The sequence below is a fragment of the Myotis nattereri genome (genome assembly GCF_964212035.1).
Source record: "Myotis nattereri genome assembly, chromosome: 1".
Lineage (NCBI taxonomy): Eukaryota > Metazoa > Chordata > Mammalia > Chiroptera > Vespertilionidae > Myotis > Myotis nattereri.
Window position 1 is genome coordinate 132,823,810 of NC_138075.1, and position 14,705 is coordinate 132,838,514.

General features: G+C 46.5%; 1 protein-coding gene across 1 annotated transcript; it reads left to right on the forward strand.

The window, feature by feature from the left end:
- Window positions 1-2,102: 2,102 nt before the first annotated feature.
- Window positions 2,103-9,739, forward strand: VIM (vimentin). Its single transcript, XM_081087939.1, has 9 exons — window positions 2,103-2,804; window positions 3,460-3,520; window positions 5,951-6,046; window positions 6,142-6,303; window positions 6,911-7,036; window positions 7,384-7,604; window positions 8,061-8,104; window positions 8,493-8,578; window positions 9,381-9,739. Exons 1-9 carry the CDS (start codon window positions 2,242-2,244, stop codon window positions 9,417-9,419), a joined length of 1,398 nt encoding a protein of 465 aa, XP_080944065.1. The 5' UTR covers window positions 2,103-2,241; the 3' UTR covers window positions 9,420-9,739.
- Window positions 9,740-14,705: the final 4,966 nt, after the last annotated feature.

Below are 14,705 nucleotides of genomic sequence, written 5' to 3' on the forward strand. Positions count from 1 at the left end.
AGCCTCCAGAGACTGAGAGAATTAAAAAAAAAAAACAACCCACAGCAGGAGAGCTGTGCAGCAAAGGGTCCTGCAGCTCGACCTTGACGCGCCATCAGCCAGAACTAACTGAAATGAGGTAAACAAAAATATTGCCTCAAAGAGGTTTGTACAAAGAAGCTAGAATAAACCCTCCTTTTGATTCTAAACTACTTTTTTTTAAATGCCAGGTAACCTTCAGTACCCCATCCCCCCCCCCCAAAAAAAAAAAACGGAGGAAAGAATTTTACTCCCCCCCACCCCATCTGTTCACTATAGTATCAAGCTGTTTCCATCTTCACAGAGGTTTTGGAGCTCAGTACTCCTCAAGTCCTCTAAACATTAATAATAAAAAAAAAAACCCTGAGATTTTTAAATTACTACCTAAATAACAAAGTCTGGCTTGCCGTAGCTGTCTTCACCTCTCTTTAAAGGTAAGCATTCGGTTCTGCATGTTACTAACACTGCAATAATAGCCCCTGAGCGATTCACCTAGGAAGGTTTTGGTGGCGGGAGGGTGGAATCTGAACACTGCCTTGGTGCCCTGGACCAAAAGTTTGTTGCTCTGCAGTTTTATCTGCATGAATTCTGAAAAACAGGCCAGAATGACCTGTGGTATTTTCCAGCGGAGTCACCAGAATCCTGCAGTGTGCATTGCTGAACTGCAATGAACGCATAAATCTATTACCAGAAAACATTCTGGCATTTGCGCTATATAATTGCCATTTATGAATCAAATTGGAGTTTTAAAGCAACACCTAATTTTTTCCATAATTGGCGCAGGTTATACCTTTAATGACTCTCACTGGAGTGTGCGTGCGCACACACACACACACACACACACACGAACACACACACACGAACACACACGAACACAAAACAGTGATCACTTAATTTGACTTTGAAACTGGATTTTGAGTTTCCTCTTTCACCCAGAACTTTCAGATGGTGTTCAAAGTCGGGTGTGGTTCCACGGGTTGGGGGTGGGGGGGGGGGTGAAGAGGGCGGGGGTGCGGGGAGGATGAAAGGAGGCCGGAAGGAAGGATGGGAGGGAACTTGGCAAGAAAAACCCTTTAGGGACGCCTATGGAGGGTCTGCAGAAATTTCTTGCTAAGGAGAAATCCGCACGTTGGAGTAAAATCGGGCTTTGGCGAGTTCTTGAGAACTTCGAGGCGCTCTAGTCTCCGCTACAGGCGAACTGCACACAAGAAATCTGAGGCCCAGCTTAAAGTTGGGTAAAACTTTGGGACAAACTGCGCGCGGGCCCCGGGGAGCTCTGAGTCAGTCCCGTCTAACGGTTCACAAAAACCGCTAGGAGCCCGCAATCTCGGCGGGCAAAGGGCGCGGTGACTCACAGCCAGTGACTCAGTGGCCCCACCCGGATGTCCCTGAGCTGTTCGGCCGCCGCCCAGCCGCTCCAGAGGTCCAAAGCCGAACCTCGCCTGTAGGTCTCTGAACAGCAACCCCAAAACCAGAGGGTGAAAAAATATGCGGGCCCAAGCTGTACCCCTTTCGAATCGCACGGTGCACACGGCTGCGCGGGGCCGAGCTCTGACTGCGCCCTGGGCTGTGCGCCCACCGCCTCGCGCTCCAATCTCAGGCGCTCTTTGTTTCTTTCTCAGCGCCTTCCGATGCGCTGGAACCTTCCTCCCCTCTTCCTGCTCCTTTGCTCGGGGTCTCCCCACCCACTCGCCCGCTCCCAGCCCGCGACAGCTGCCCGCTGGCCGCGTGCCCCTCCCACCCGCGCGCCTCCTCCCACGCCTATCTGGCGCGGTGCTCAGGACCCCTTTGATCCGGTTCTGGGTGCGCTCCCCCACCACTGGACGCCGCCGCCTTTTTCAGCCCAGGGGTGAGCGGAGCTCGCTCGGGCCATCATCAGGAAAGCCCCCAAAAGTCCTAGTCCAGCCAAGAAGTAACGGGACTGTGCTTAGTTCCGAGGAGCAGAGCTAACAGGAGGAAGGCTCCAGGGAACCCCCGCCCCAAACCCCTGCCCACCCTTCCCGCTACTTGCCGGGTCCCCATTGGCTGGGACGGTAGTGGGAGGGAAGGTAACAGGTTATAAAAACTGCGCCCTGGGCGGGGTCGGATCCTCTGCTACTCTCGCTCCAGGGTCCCCGCGCCAGAGACGCAGCAGCGCTCCCACCGCCCACGTCCACCGCGCCCTCGTTCGCCTCTCCGCCCGGAGCCGTCCACGCCGCCCAGCTCACCGTACCCTCCGCAGCCATGTCCAGCAGGTCCGTGTCCTCGTCCTCCTACCGCAGGATGTTCGGCGGCCCCGGCACCGGCATTCGGCCGAGCTCCAGCCGGAGCTTTGTGACCTCGTCCACTCGCGCCTACAGCCTGGGCAGCTCGCTGCGCCCCAGCACCAGCCGCAGCGTCTACTCCTCGTCCCCGGGCGGCGTGTACGCCACGCGCTCCTCGGCCACGCGCCTGCGGAGCAGCGCGCCCAGTATGCGGCTGCTGCAGGACTCCATAGACTTCTCGTTGGCCGACGCCATCAATACCGAGTTCAAGAATACCCGCACCAACGAGAAGGTGGAGCTGCAGGAGCTGAATGACCGCTTCGCCAACTACATCGACAAGGTGCGCTTCCTGGAGCAGCAGAACAAGATCCTGCTGGCCGAGCTCGAGCAGCTCAAGGGCCAGGGCAAGTCGCGCCTGGGCGACCTCTACGAGGAAGAGATGCGGGAGCTACGCCGGCAGGTGGACCAGGTCACCAACGACAAGGCCCGCGTCGAGGTGGAGCGCGACAACCTGGCCGAGGACCTAATGCGGCTGCGGGAGAAGTAAGGCTGCGCCCACGCGGGGCCGAGGGCGGGAGGGAGGGAGGTGGGAACGCTCCTTCCACCCGCAGGGGCTGCCACACCCTGGGGGATGTTGTCCGCAGCGGCTGAGGGAGGTGGGGGTGGGGGGCGGCCGGGAACGGAGCTGTGCTTGCGGAGGCGCAGCCCCACCCAGAGCCCAGCAGTTGCAAGTAGCGTTTCCCCTCTCCCCCTCCCCCTCATTGCCTAAGAGCGCTCTTTTCAAGTTACAGATTTCTTGAAACTACCACTTTCTAGTGGATGGCCCTTGCAAACTATGAGCGTGACATCTCCAAACTTTTGGAGTTCCCTGGCGGGCGGCCAGCCCTGGGCGGAGGTGGGAGGAAGGGATGGCTGTGCAGCAAGAGAAACAAAGGGCTGCCCGGGCTTCTCGGGGGTGGAGGGGCGGCATTCTACTGGCAGGTCCGTGCGGCGCCCGTGATTGCTTAGCCACGCCGCGGTCCAAGTCCCGCTAAACCTGCGGAGAACGGCCGTTCTCACCCCGCAGTCGCTCGCTGGCAGCCCGCGGAGGTGGCGCACCAACTTTTGTCTGGCGGAGCCGCGACGCGGTGGTTGGGTGTGGCCGCCCCGCCCCTCGCGGTTTCCCGGTTCCCCTTTGGTTAATGTGCAACTGTTTCAGGTTGCAGGAGGAGATGCTTCAGAGAGAGGAAGCCGAGGGCACCCTCCAGTCTTTCCGACAGGTTTGTAAATCCTCTTCCACTCGCAACTACCGGACCCCCCCACCCCCACCCCGAACCCACGGCCGCGGGCAATTCTAAAAGTTAATTACCCCAAGTCTAAATAATGCAAAACTTCACACGTCTGTGCGCAAGGCCCCCTAGTGGCAGAAAGGTCAGATTGGTGCCTCTCCGGATAAAAACCCTTGGAGGACTTAAACCGTCCCTTAGGACATAAAGAAAGTCTTTAAATTTTTACTTCGTTTCCAAATTTCTTACAAAAAATTTTTTTTTTGCCGTTTCAATTTTGGAACACATAGATATTCTGATTTCGAACAGTTACAAGTTGAGTTAGATTGCAGTTTGCTAAGTTAGCTAACTTTACAAGGCCACAGAAATCGCAATTCTGCCCTGTAGTTAAAAATGTAACCGTGTTGGAGCATAAGAAACTTTAGTTAAACTGGCATTAAGCCAACAAGTTTTAGGTTCTATTGTGGCAGTAAAGTTAGATGGAAGTACCGCTAGGCACAACTATTTTGTGATCTAGTAAGGGTGAAAAGGAGCCATCTGTGCCCTGGCTGGAAGGTATTAATGGTTTCTCTGGGCTGCCCTATGGAATGTAGAAAGAGACCTTCTGGCTAGTGTGGTGGTTCTGAAGAGAAATAATAGGAGTCTTTGTGTTCCTAGGAGAAGCTTTGCAACAGGCTACATTCTTATTGAATATGTAATGATGTAAGCACAGTTCTCATTGGACACAAGTATTTGCTAACATCCGTTATCTAATATCTGGCCCAGACTTGTGAAGTATGTGATGTGAAAAGTCCTTAAAGCTACAGTCATGCCTCACGTTTGGAAAGGCCTTTTTTTTTTATTTTTTATTGATTCCTTGTATTGTTGGGTCCTTAGTATTCTCTTCATAAATAAAAATTAACCCTAAAGCTGAAGAATGGAAGTTTAATTAAAGGGTGTTTATTTTTCCTCCAAATTAAGATGGACGTAAAAGAATTTTTTAACTTAAAATTGAAATCCAAAAGCAGGAAGAGTTCCCAGCACAGTTTTATTCTCCTGAACACTTATTGGGATTGGGTATAAAAGCACTCTGACATGCAAAGTCTAGAATAACATTTGAAGCAGAAATACATTTGCCAAATTAACTTAAACACATCGGTGTGTGATCATTACATCTGTTAAAGTTTCCTGCAGAGAAGCGAGTTAATATAAAACAATATTAGTATAAAAGGTCTATTCAGGGATCAGGTAACATTTCCCATATTCTCTTTAATGAAATGTCACGTTGCACTTTTTTATAGAGGCTAGTAAAATTATCTTTTATATAATTTTTCAGGCTTTAACAACAAGCAAAAAAGAATTTTTTTCCCCAACCTGATTTTTTTTTTTTATCATCACCTATTCCTCATTCACTTTTCATGAAGGTGATAGAAGTGTCTCAACATTTTAAGAATGTAAGGCTATAAACTGTACTGCAAATAGAATTGCTTATAAGACAAGAGGTATAAAAATCCTCATGGCATTCCCTTGAGGGGAAATAAAATCTGAGTTGCAAAATGATATATTCTGATTTGAAATGTAGCAGTTAACAAATGGTGAAAACTCAGCGAAGAGCCAGAGCAGCAAGAATTCTACACAGACAGTAGTTTCATTATAGGTAAGCCTTTTGACGAGTCATTCTGAAACAAGCTAAGCAACTGAATTGACAGGCACGGTGCTAAGTGAAAAGGATGGACACACCCTTATAGGAGGAGATGGTGGGGGAGGGGGAGGGCCAGTTTCAGGAAAAGAAGGTCCAGCAGAGAAAGCAAAGCAAATACAGTTCAGAGTTACATTTCTTTCCTGATTAGCCTATCCTGCATCTTTGCTTTTGCCCATCCTAAATTGGAGTATAAATCTAGCCTTGTAACCTGAGTGCCAAATGACTACACATTTGCTTTGGATCATAATGATGTTTTAGGTGATTTGAGTGGAGGAAAAAAGAGCTCAGGTATACACTAAAACTTCTGACGCAGGAATTTCTGTTTTGTATGGACTCATGTATTAAAGTATGAGACCTGGTGAACACCTGTCTTGATGTTATTCCATAATATTAATACGGTGGCATTGATTTTTCTAGATTTAAAGAAAAACACTTCACTGGTATAATGTAGATTCAGTAACAATTCATGGAGTACAGTTTACCATGTTGGCATACATTTATTTATTTTTAAATTGTCTATTAGCTACCTTGATATAACATAGTAGGTCCCAGTTCAAATTTGTTAATAAGAAAACATAGTATATTGGCACTGGGTGATTTATAAAGTTATTCGAAAGTCATGAGCTTGTCAACGCCATTTTTATGATGAAGACAATAAGCTCATGTGATTAATAAGAATGAATAAATTAGATAAGCCATAGACTTTAGCATGCTTCATGTCCCATCTTTCCTCTTTGAAACAGGATGTGGACAATGCCTCTTTGGCACGTCTTGACCTTGAGCGTAAAGTGGAATCCTTGCAAGAAGAGATTGCCTTTTTGAAGAAACTCCACGATGAGGTAAGTGGAGTCGCTTTCCGCGAACGAACATGGGGGAAGCTGTTCCCATCCTCCACACGGCTGACCTGCTGTCTGTTCTTCTTGCTGTTCCTTAGGAGATCCATGAGCTTCAGGCCCAGATTCAGGAGCAGCATGTCCAGATCGATGTGGATGTCTCCAAGCCTGACCTCACCGCTGCCCTGCGCGACGTCCGGCAGCAGTACGAAAGCGTAGCTGCCAAGAACCTTCAGGAGGCTGAGGAGTGGTACAAGTCCAAGGTATGGAACAGAGAAATGCCCTGTGTTCACGCCCTGTAGCTCCAGTCAGAAAGCAGGCCCTAACTTCAAGGCCAAGGGGTATTTGTTGCTCCAGCCTCTCCGCCCACAGCAGACTCCCTTCCCTTGACTCGCCTCTGATTCTACTTCAGAGTAAACCCTACACCACGCCCTTGACCTCCACACTTTTAAAATGAGGGTAATAGCATGAATTTCTACTTGAAACTATCAACGTCAGCATTCCATTACTTTTTCTCTGGTTTCCAAGACGTAATTATTCTTTTCATTTTTAAATATATTTTTTATTGTTGACAGTATTAGAGATCTCTCCCATCCCCCCCTTCCCCTCGCCTCCCAACCCCACATCAAGGTATGTCATTCTCACATGGTCTCACTTATTTGTGGAATCTAATGAACAAAATGAATGGTCCGAAACAGAAATTTAGACATAGTTTGGCAGACACTGAGATTTGAACTTAAAATAGAAAGTTCGGTTTGTGTTATGCCTTTGTTTGTTTGCGACCTTTAAGCTTTCTCATTTGCTCAGGTAAAGTAGAATCTTAGAATCGAGTCGCCTGGGTGATCTACATTTCTCTTTCCTTCCTGACAGTTTGCTGACCTCTCCGAGGCTGCTAACCGGAACAATGATGCCCTGCGCCAGGCGAAGCAGGAGTCAAATGAGTACCGGAGACAGGTGCAGTCCCTCACCTGCGAAGTGGATGCCCTTAAAGGAACTGTGAGTATCACACACAATAAAAGAGGGGAAATGGCCCATTTGGACCCATTCAATTGACCAAGCTCGTAGTGACATCTGAACAAAACTCCCAACCAAGAAAAATAGATATTTTCATCCAAAGAAAATGAGTTGCTAAGACAGATCCAAAAAGCACTTGAGATCTGTAAGTTTTAGCTGACGTTATGACTGCTATTAAGGAGGGAATTGGTACTTGTATTCTTTACCTAACATCGAAGTGTTCGCCATTTGCCACTGAGGGAAATGGTTGCGAGTGGTCTGCGAATGGTTCTGGGAACAGCAGGGTTTTTCTGGAGAGTCACCATGGAAGCCTTTCTCACCTCCTGCAGAACGAGTCTCTGGAACGCCAGATGCGTGAGATGGAAGAGAACTTTGCTGTTGAAGCTGCTAACTACCAAGACACTATCGGCCGCCTGCAGGATGAGATCCAGAACATGAAGGAAGAAATGGCTCGCCACCTTCGGGAGTACCAAGACCTGCTGAACGTTAAGATGGCCCTGGACATTGAGATTGCCACCTACAGGAAGCTGCTGGAAGGCGAGGAGAGCAGGTATGGGACAAGGTCGAGTGCCTGTGAATTAGCAGCTGCCATTTGCTCGGTTGTATGCCACTCGCTTAACATATTGTATCTCATACCCTCTTTCGAGCATTTCTTCAAGGTGGCTGTTTACCTACCACTTTTTATCAATAAAGAACCTTAGGTTCAAAGAGATTGAGCAACTCGCCCTAGTCAGTAGCAGAGCTGGGGTTTGAAGCTATGATTCTCTGAAAGCCAATGCTTTCCCCACTCTGTAAGGCCTCCAGCTCACGAACCCTGCGCAGGAAATGCTTGGGGTAAAACGTTTAAATGTACCAATGAGATCAATCAGGGGTAAATGCTTCTGAAGCAAATCCCTCACGAAACACATGAGTACATTTTCTTATTTGATGAAAACTATAAGTGTATAAATTTATTCCTTGTCGTTCGAGTTATTTTTCAAACATTTACTGTTTTTCTCTTTCATAGGATTTCTCTGCCTCTTCCCACTTTTGCTTCCCTGAACCTGAGAGGTAAGCATTTGATTGCTACTTATGAGTAATTTCAGTAGCTTGTAACCGTTCTCTTTATAAAGCACTCATTTTAAAAATGACACTTGGAAAATGCTATACCAGAGAAAGTTCTAGAAAACATCCTATTTTCAAACCCAACTACTGTCTTACCTTCTGTGCCAACTCTGCTGACTTGCCCCTGCTGGCGCATACACTGCAGTAGTTTATCTCATCCTGACGCTCCAGTGCTGTCAGCCTGGGTTTTAAAATAGGTGACGGTCTTTAGAATTATTTTGGGAGTAGTGCTTTAAACAGTTGTGAACAAAAACCGTAATTCTTTGGGGAAAATGGTTACTTGTCTTGCTAAAAAATAATTTTTACTCATTTGGGCTCATTTTTTTTTATTCAGAAACCAATCTGGATTCACTCCCTCTGGTGGACACCCACTCAAAAAGGACACTTCTGATTAAGACAGTTGAAACTAGAGATGGACAGGTTGGTATCTTCAAATCAAAATTGGAGTAATCTCAGGCGCTGATCTTCTTTTAAATCAATAAGTCTAGCTCAGATACAGCCAGCTGATTTGGGAGGTTTCTGTTTCACTGGTGCCAACTAGAAGGAGAATTGGCCCCTTCTTCCAGCACTATATACAGCCAACTAAGTATTTGGCTCCTGGATGTGAAAGGCAGATAACAGTCTTCCAATTAGTGATTTTCCTATGTTCCTTAATTTAAAATGGGAGTACAGCTTCCTTAAGTCACTTCCTAGACTAGCTTTATGAACTATTGCATTAGATTACCAATGTCGTGATCCTGGACACACCGCCTTCCCTGAACACTCCTAGGCCCTCTTACACAACACAAACATGCCATGTGATCAGGTCCTTTTCATGTCAGCTCTGTGCCAGGAAAGAAATGGTCCAAAGTGATTGTAATCCTCGTATAATCTTCCCTTGCACACAAACTTAAAATATGTTATAGTTGTTTTTAAACTTTGCTGCATAGAATTATTACAGCATCCTTCCTCATAAACACAGGCCTTTTTAAGATGTTGTTTTTCAGTCATGATATTCCATTGGCTACTTAGTTTGCTTATGGGTGAAGAGCGGTTTGCATAGTATCTATCCCCCTGCACCCCCCCAGCTGTAACCCTGGTCATGCAGAACCAATATAACCTTCCAGCTTCCCCAATAAATTACATATAATTAGTAGGGTTTTTCTTTGTCATGCTTAATGGAGTAATTTACTCTTTGGCATGTAGTATTATACTTTATTTGAATTTTATCTTTTTTTAACAGGTCATCAATGAAACTCAGCATCACGATGATCTGGAGTGAATATTGCATGCACTCAGTGCTGCAACACATTACCAGCAAGAATAAAAAGGAAATCCATATCTTAAAGAAACAGCTTTCAAGTGCCTTTCTGCAGTTTTTCAGGAGCGCAAGATAGATTTGGAATAAGAATAAGCTCTAGTTCTTAAGAACCAACACTTCTAAGAGAATTAGAAAAAAAGTTTACAACATAACCTAGTTTATGAAGAAGGCTTGTGCTAGAATACTTTTTAAGAAGTATTTTTGAATACCATTAAAACTGCTTTTTTCCAACAAGTTATCTGACCAATCTGTTTCTGCTTCAATAAATCTTTGAAAAACTCTTTTGGTGTCTTATTTAATAATAGCTTCTCTCAATTTTATGAGACTATGTTTTAGTTAAAAAAATATTTGGTCCTATTAGTTAATTTGACACAAAAATCAAGTTTAGGTTAATTCAATAAATTCAACTTGTTTATGCTTGAGACGTAGCCCTTAATTGGTTATTTAGGTAGACTTCAATTTTTTTTTTTTCTAAATAAACTAGAGGCCTGGCCTGAGGGGATTAGGCCTCCAACATCCCCTGAGGGGTCCTGGATTACGAGGGCAGCCAGGCTAAGGGACCCCACTGGTGCCAAGTAGATTGGGGTGGGGGGGATCCGAGGGAGGGCTCCAGGCATGTCTGGCTCATTTCGCCCGCCTAGTCCCAGTCCTGATCGGCTGGACCCCAGCAGCAAGCTAACCTGCCAGTTGGAGCATCTGTCCACTGGTGGTCTGTGCATCATAGTGACTGGTCAAATGGTCGGACACTTAGCATATTAGGCTTTTATATATATAGACTAGAGGCCCGATGCATGGAAATTTGTCCAACAGTAGGCCTTCCTTCCCCCAGCTGCTGGCTCCGGCTTCCCTCCGGGACCTGGGCTGGCTTCCCTCCAGCCCTGGCTTGGTCAGGAAGGACGTCCAGAAGATGTCCAGTCTACTTAGCATATTACCCTTTTATTATTATAGATGATACATCCTATCTAATAAAGAGGGAATATGCTAAGTGACCATCATGCCCTCACAAGATGGTGGTGCCCACAGCCTATAAAGAGGGAATATGCTAATTGACTGCCACACCCTCACAGGATGGAGGCGCCCACAGCCACAAGATGGCGGCACCCAGTCCCCTCAGCCCCACCTCATCCAGCCTCAGTCCCCCAGTCCCTTCAGCCCTGCCTCATCCAGCCTCAGTCCCCCAGTCCCTTCAGCCCTGCCTCATCCAGCCTCAGTCCCCCAGTCCCTTCAGCCCTGCCTCATCCAGCCGGAGTTGCCCAGTCCCTTCAGCCTCACAAGGGAAAGGCAGTCGGAGGCAATCAAACTGTCAGGGGAGGGTAGTTGGAGGCAATTGGGCCGGTAGGGGAGGGCCAGTTGGGGACAATCATGCCGGCAGGGGAGCAGTTAGGCATCAATCAGGCTGGCAGGGGAGCAGTTAGGGGGCTATCAGGCAGGCAGGCAGGCGAGTGGTTAGGAGCCAGCAGTCGGACATCCCCCAAGGGGTCCCGGTTTGGAGAGGGTGCAGGTTGGGCTGAGGGATCCCCCTTCCCTATGCACGAATTTCATGCACCAGGCCTCTAGTAATAAAATAACGTACAAAATTTACAGCAGCTCTTTTCATAGAATGATTCTAGCTGGGTCCATACCCTTGTGTAATTTCAGTTCTAACAAATAGACTTCCTAAAATTGAAAACTTTGACTAAAATGAAAATCTTTTTTTGGTTTATGTAGCAAATGAGTAGCACAAATTCCACTTGTGGGAGTTAAAGCATAGGACAATAGGCAGGATACTGGGGCTTCATCTTCCATTAGCAAGATGCAAGGAAAGGGGACAAGTTCAAGTTTCCACATGAAACTGCCCAGTTTTTCTGTGTGTGCATCTATGTAAAGGATACCTAAATCTATATTTACCTATAGATGGATATTCTTAAAGACCTTTGCAGGTGGGGAACAATGCTGACACAAGATAAGGGAAAATCCTTACCTTTTCATCTGGGAGATGAGACTAATCCATGTGAGTCAGATGGTGAAATGATGCTAACTGTAACTGTAATAAACTGTCCTTGAAGCAAGGACAATGAAGTATGGTCATGACAATCTGTCGCTAGACCATGCAACGTGAGAAGGCTCTAGGAACGGGTACAGTTTAGGGGGGCCCTGGCCAGGCAGCACAGTTGGTGAGAGCGTTGTCTCAGGTCCAATCTCCAGTCAGGGCACATACAAGAATCAACCAAGGCATGCATCAATGCGTGGAACAACAAATTGATGTCTCTCCATTCCTCTCTCTAAAAAAAAAATCTTTTTTTAATAAAAATTAAAAAAGGAGAAGGGAGGGTATTACCTGAAGGCAATGAAGTTGTAAAGGTAGATTGTGTTTTTCTGAAGGGAAACTCCTTCGGGAAATTTTCTGGATTCTCCAAGTCCCAATTTACTATATTACTATTATGCCCTCTCCCCCAGGAATGATGTGGTCGGCACTTGTAGTTTTTAGGTGTTTATGTCAATGAGGGAAATAGTGAAATAGTTCACGCAAAGCCCACCTAGGCGCCAGGCATTGTGCTCAGTAATGTTAGCTGCGCGTTTCATGGTTTTTGTTACTGCGGACACTGGGTGAGTACAGAAAGGATAGGCCTGGTGGTGACCCCTGGTGGGTGACTTCCCATCCTAGTTCCCTTAGGGTGGACAGGGTCTATGCTTGCTCAGTAGCAGTGTCCCCTTTCAGACTCACACGTGTACCAGCTTGGTCAATAGCTCTCCGGTCATCCTACCCTTGCAGGGAAGGACAGTCATCCTGGCAGTCCCTAGTGTGTCCCCCCAGCCCCTCACCCCCCATCTGTGAACAACTGGCATGTTGAAAGGCATGAGCAGCATCGCTAGAGCAAATATCCAGGTCTTTGGGCCCTTACGGTACTTTTTCTATTTGGTTTTGTTTTCTGTTCTCTAGCTATTCTCACCATATTCCCCTCCGTCTCCTAACCTCACTTACTCCATCTCTTCTTCCATTTCTACCTGCCTTTGGCTTAGGAGGCTCATCCAGGGAAGACACCAGCCTGTGTTGGTTTTCTTCAAGCACGTGACCTTTTGTTAAATTATTATTTTCAACGGAAGCTATAGGGTTTTGTTTTTTTGGTGTGTTTTTCTCAGGGCAAATGAACCAGGATGACCGGTTCTGCCTATATATTTTGAGTGGGCTCCCCACCCTTAAAAAAAATCTTGCAGCTCTTTCTACATCGGCCTCCCTGAAATGGAAAGGATGAGCTGGCCTCCCTTATCTGTGACTCTCAGAAATTAGCCCTTAATGAGGAGCCTCAAAGTGGCCCAGCTCATAGGAATTCAAATCTATTTAAGTATTTTTTTTATTTTTATCTTTAATTATACTATTAGCATTTTCCTTATCTTCTGTTTAGAAAAACGAATAAAAAGAAACTATGTTCTCACCACCTATGGTGAAGCAAAGATGGATGCTCGGTTCTTTTATGTATAACATTAGCCAAGATTAAAGGAGATAAAATAAAGTAGGGGGTGGGGAGAAGGAAATGATGACATAAAGTATAAGTCTGAGAGAAGTTACCAAGGGGACCATGAAGTCCATGGAAATAATGTGAAAATTGAGTCTTGCTATGTTTTCTCACAGTAGTGGCAGCTGGAGCGGGGGCTGGTGAGTGAGACAAGTGTCTGTTTTAGTTATAACACGCCTAACTGAAGAGCCACCTTCCCATGACCAGCCTCCGACAAAGGCACCTGGAAACTAAATCTCTTTTCTGAGGTTGTGAGACTGAGGGAGGGAATGTGTTCAGTGAAGGGAGATGGGTGAGGAGAGGGAGGGGAGCTGGGAGGACACCAGCTTTTACCCCTTGAAAGCGAGGATAGAGCAGACACTATGCCTGCAAGAAGGCTCTCGCTCTCTCCAACCCCCTGGACTTCAGTGAAGGTGTCTGCCGCCTTCCTCTTGGGCTGCCATCACAAAATGCTACAAACTGGGTAGCGCAAACAACAAACATTCATTTTTCTCACAGTTCTGGAGGCTAGAAGTCCAAGATCAACGTGTCTAGCAGGAAAGGTTTCTTGTGAGGTTTCTTTCCTTCGCTAATCTCTTCTTATGAGGAAACCAGCTCCAGTCAGACGTCGCTCAGTGATGGGGATTCATTCTGAGATATGTGGCCTTAGGCTATTTTGTCATTTTGTGAGCATCGTAGAGCAACTTATGCAAACCTAGATGGCATAGCTTACCACACCTGGGCCACATGTTACAGCCTATTCCTCCCAGGCCACAAACCTGCACCTCATGTTACTGTATTGAACGCTGTAGGCCCGTGGTCGGCAAACTGTGGCTCATGAGCCACATGTGGCTCTTTGGCCCCTTGAGTGTGGCTCTTCCTAAGCCTTAGGAGTGCCCTAATTAAGTTAATAACAATGTACTTACCTATATAGTTTGAGTTTAAAAAATTTGGCTCTCAAAAGAAATTTCAATCGTTGTACTGTTGATATTCGGCTCTGTTGACTAATGAGGTTGCTGACCACTGCTGTAGGCAATTGTAACACAGGAGTATTTTTTTATCTGAACATATCTAAACATAGGAAAGGTACAGTAAAAATATGACATAAAGTGGGTCACCTGTAAGGGCACTTACCATGAATGGAACTTGCTCCGATGAGTCTGAATGTGAGTGAATGTGAAGGCTCAGGACATCGCTGTACAGCTCCCTCTGCTTCCTTCTCACGGGGTCAGAAATAAAATATAGAAGCTGCCCGTGCTGCTCCGTGAACAGGGATGTAGACTGGAGTGACTGGAAATACTGAGGAGAACCTGGCTGGGTAAGGCATAGATCACCAGGGTAGTGACTGTCAAAAGGGAGTGAAAGTGGGTGGCCTGCAGATCAGTAAAAATAAGAAATCAAGATGGAGAGATAAAGGAGCACAGGGGATTGTCATAGCAATGTGGTTTTGGCTATTGCATGCTGGAGCAGTGGCCAGATTAAGGAACTTTCTGCTGTTTATTTAAAGGGAAAAGACGAGAAAGAGTGTTTAACATGAAGAAGGTATAGAACTGAGGACTCGACGTTGTTGATCAGTTTTGGTTCCATTGACTGTGTCTGGTACAGAGGGCTCTCTCTGACATTGGATTGGCAGAGGAAATAAGATTTATATATGCTTTACATCATTACAACCTGAAAATATGTCCAAAGTCCAGGGACAGGCTGGCTCCCACTACCACAGAGAGCTTTTATTAAAGTAGCAGAGGCACTTCATACTTGTTGAGGTAGCTCCTGC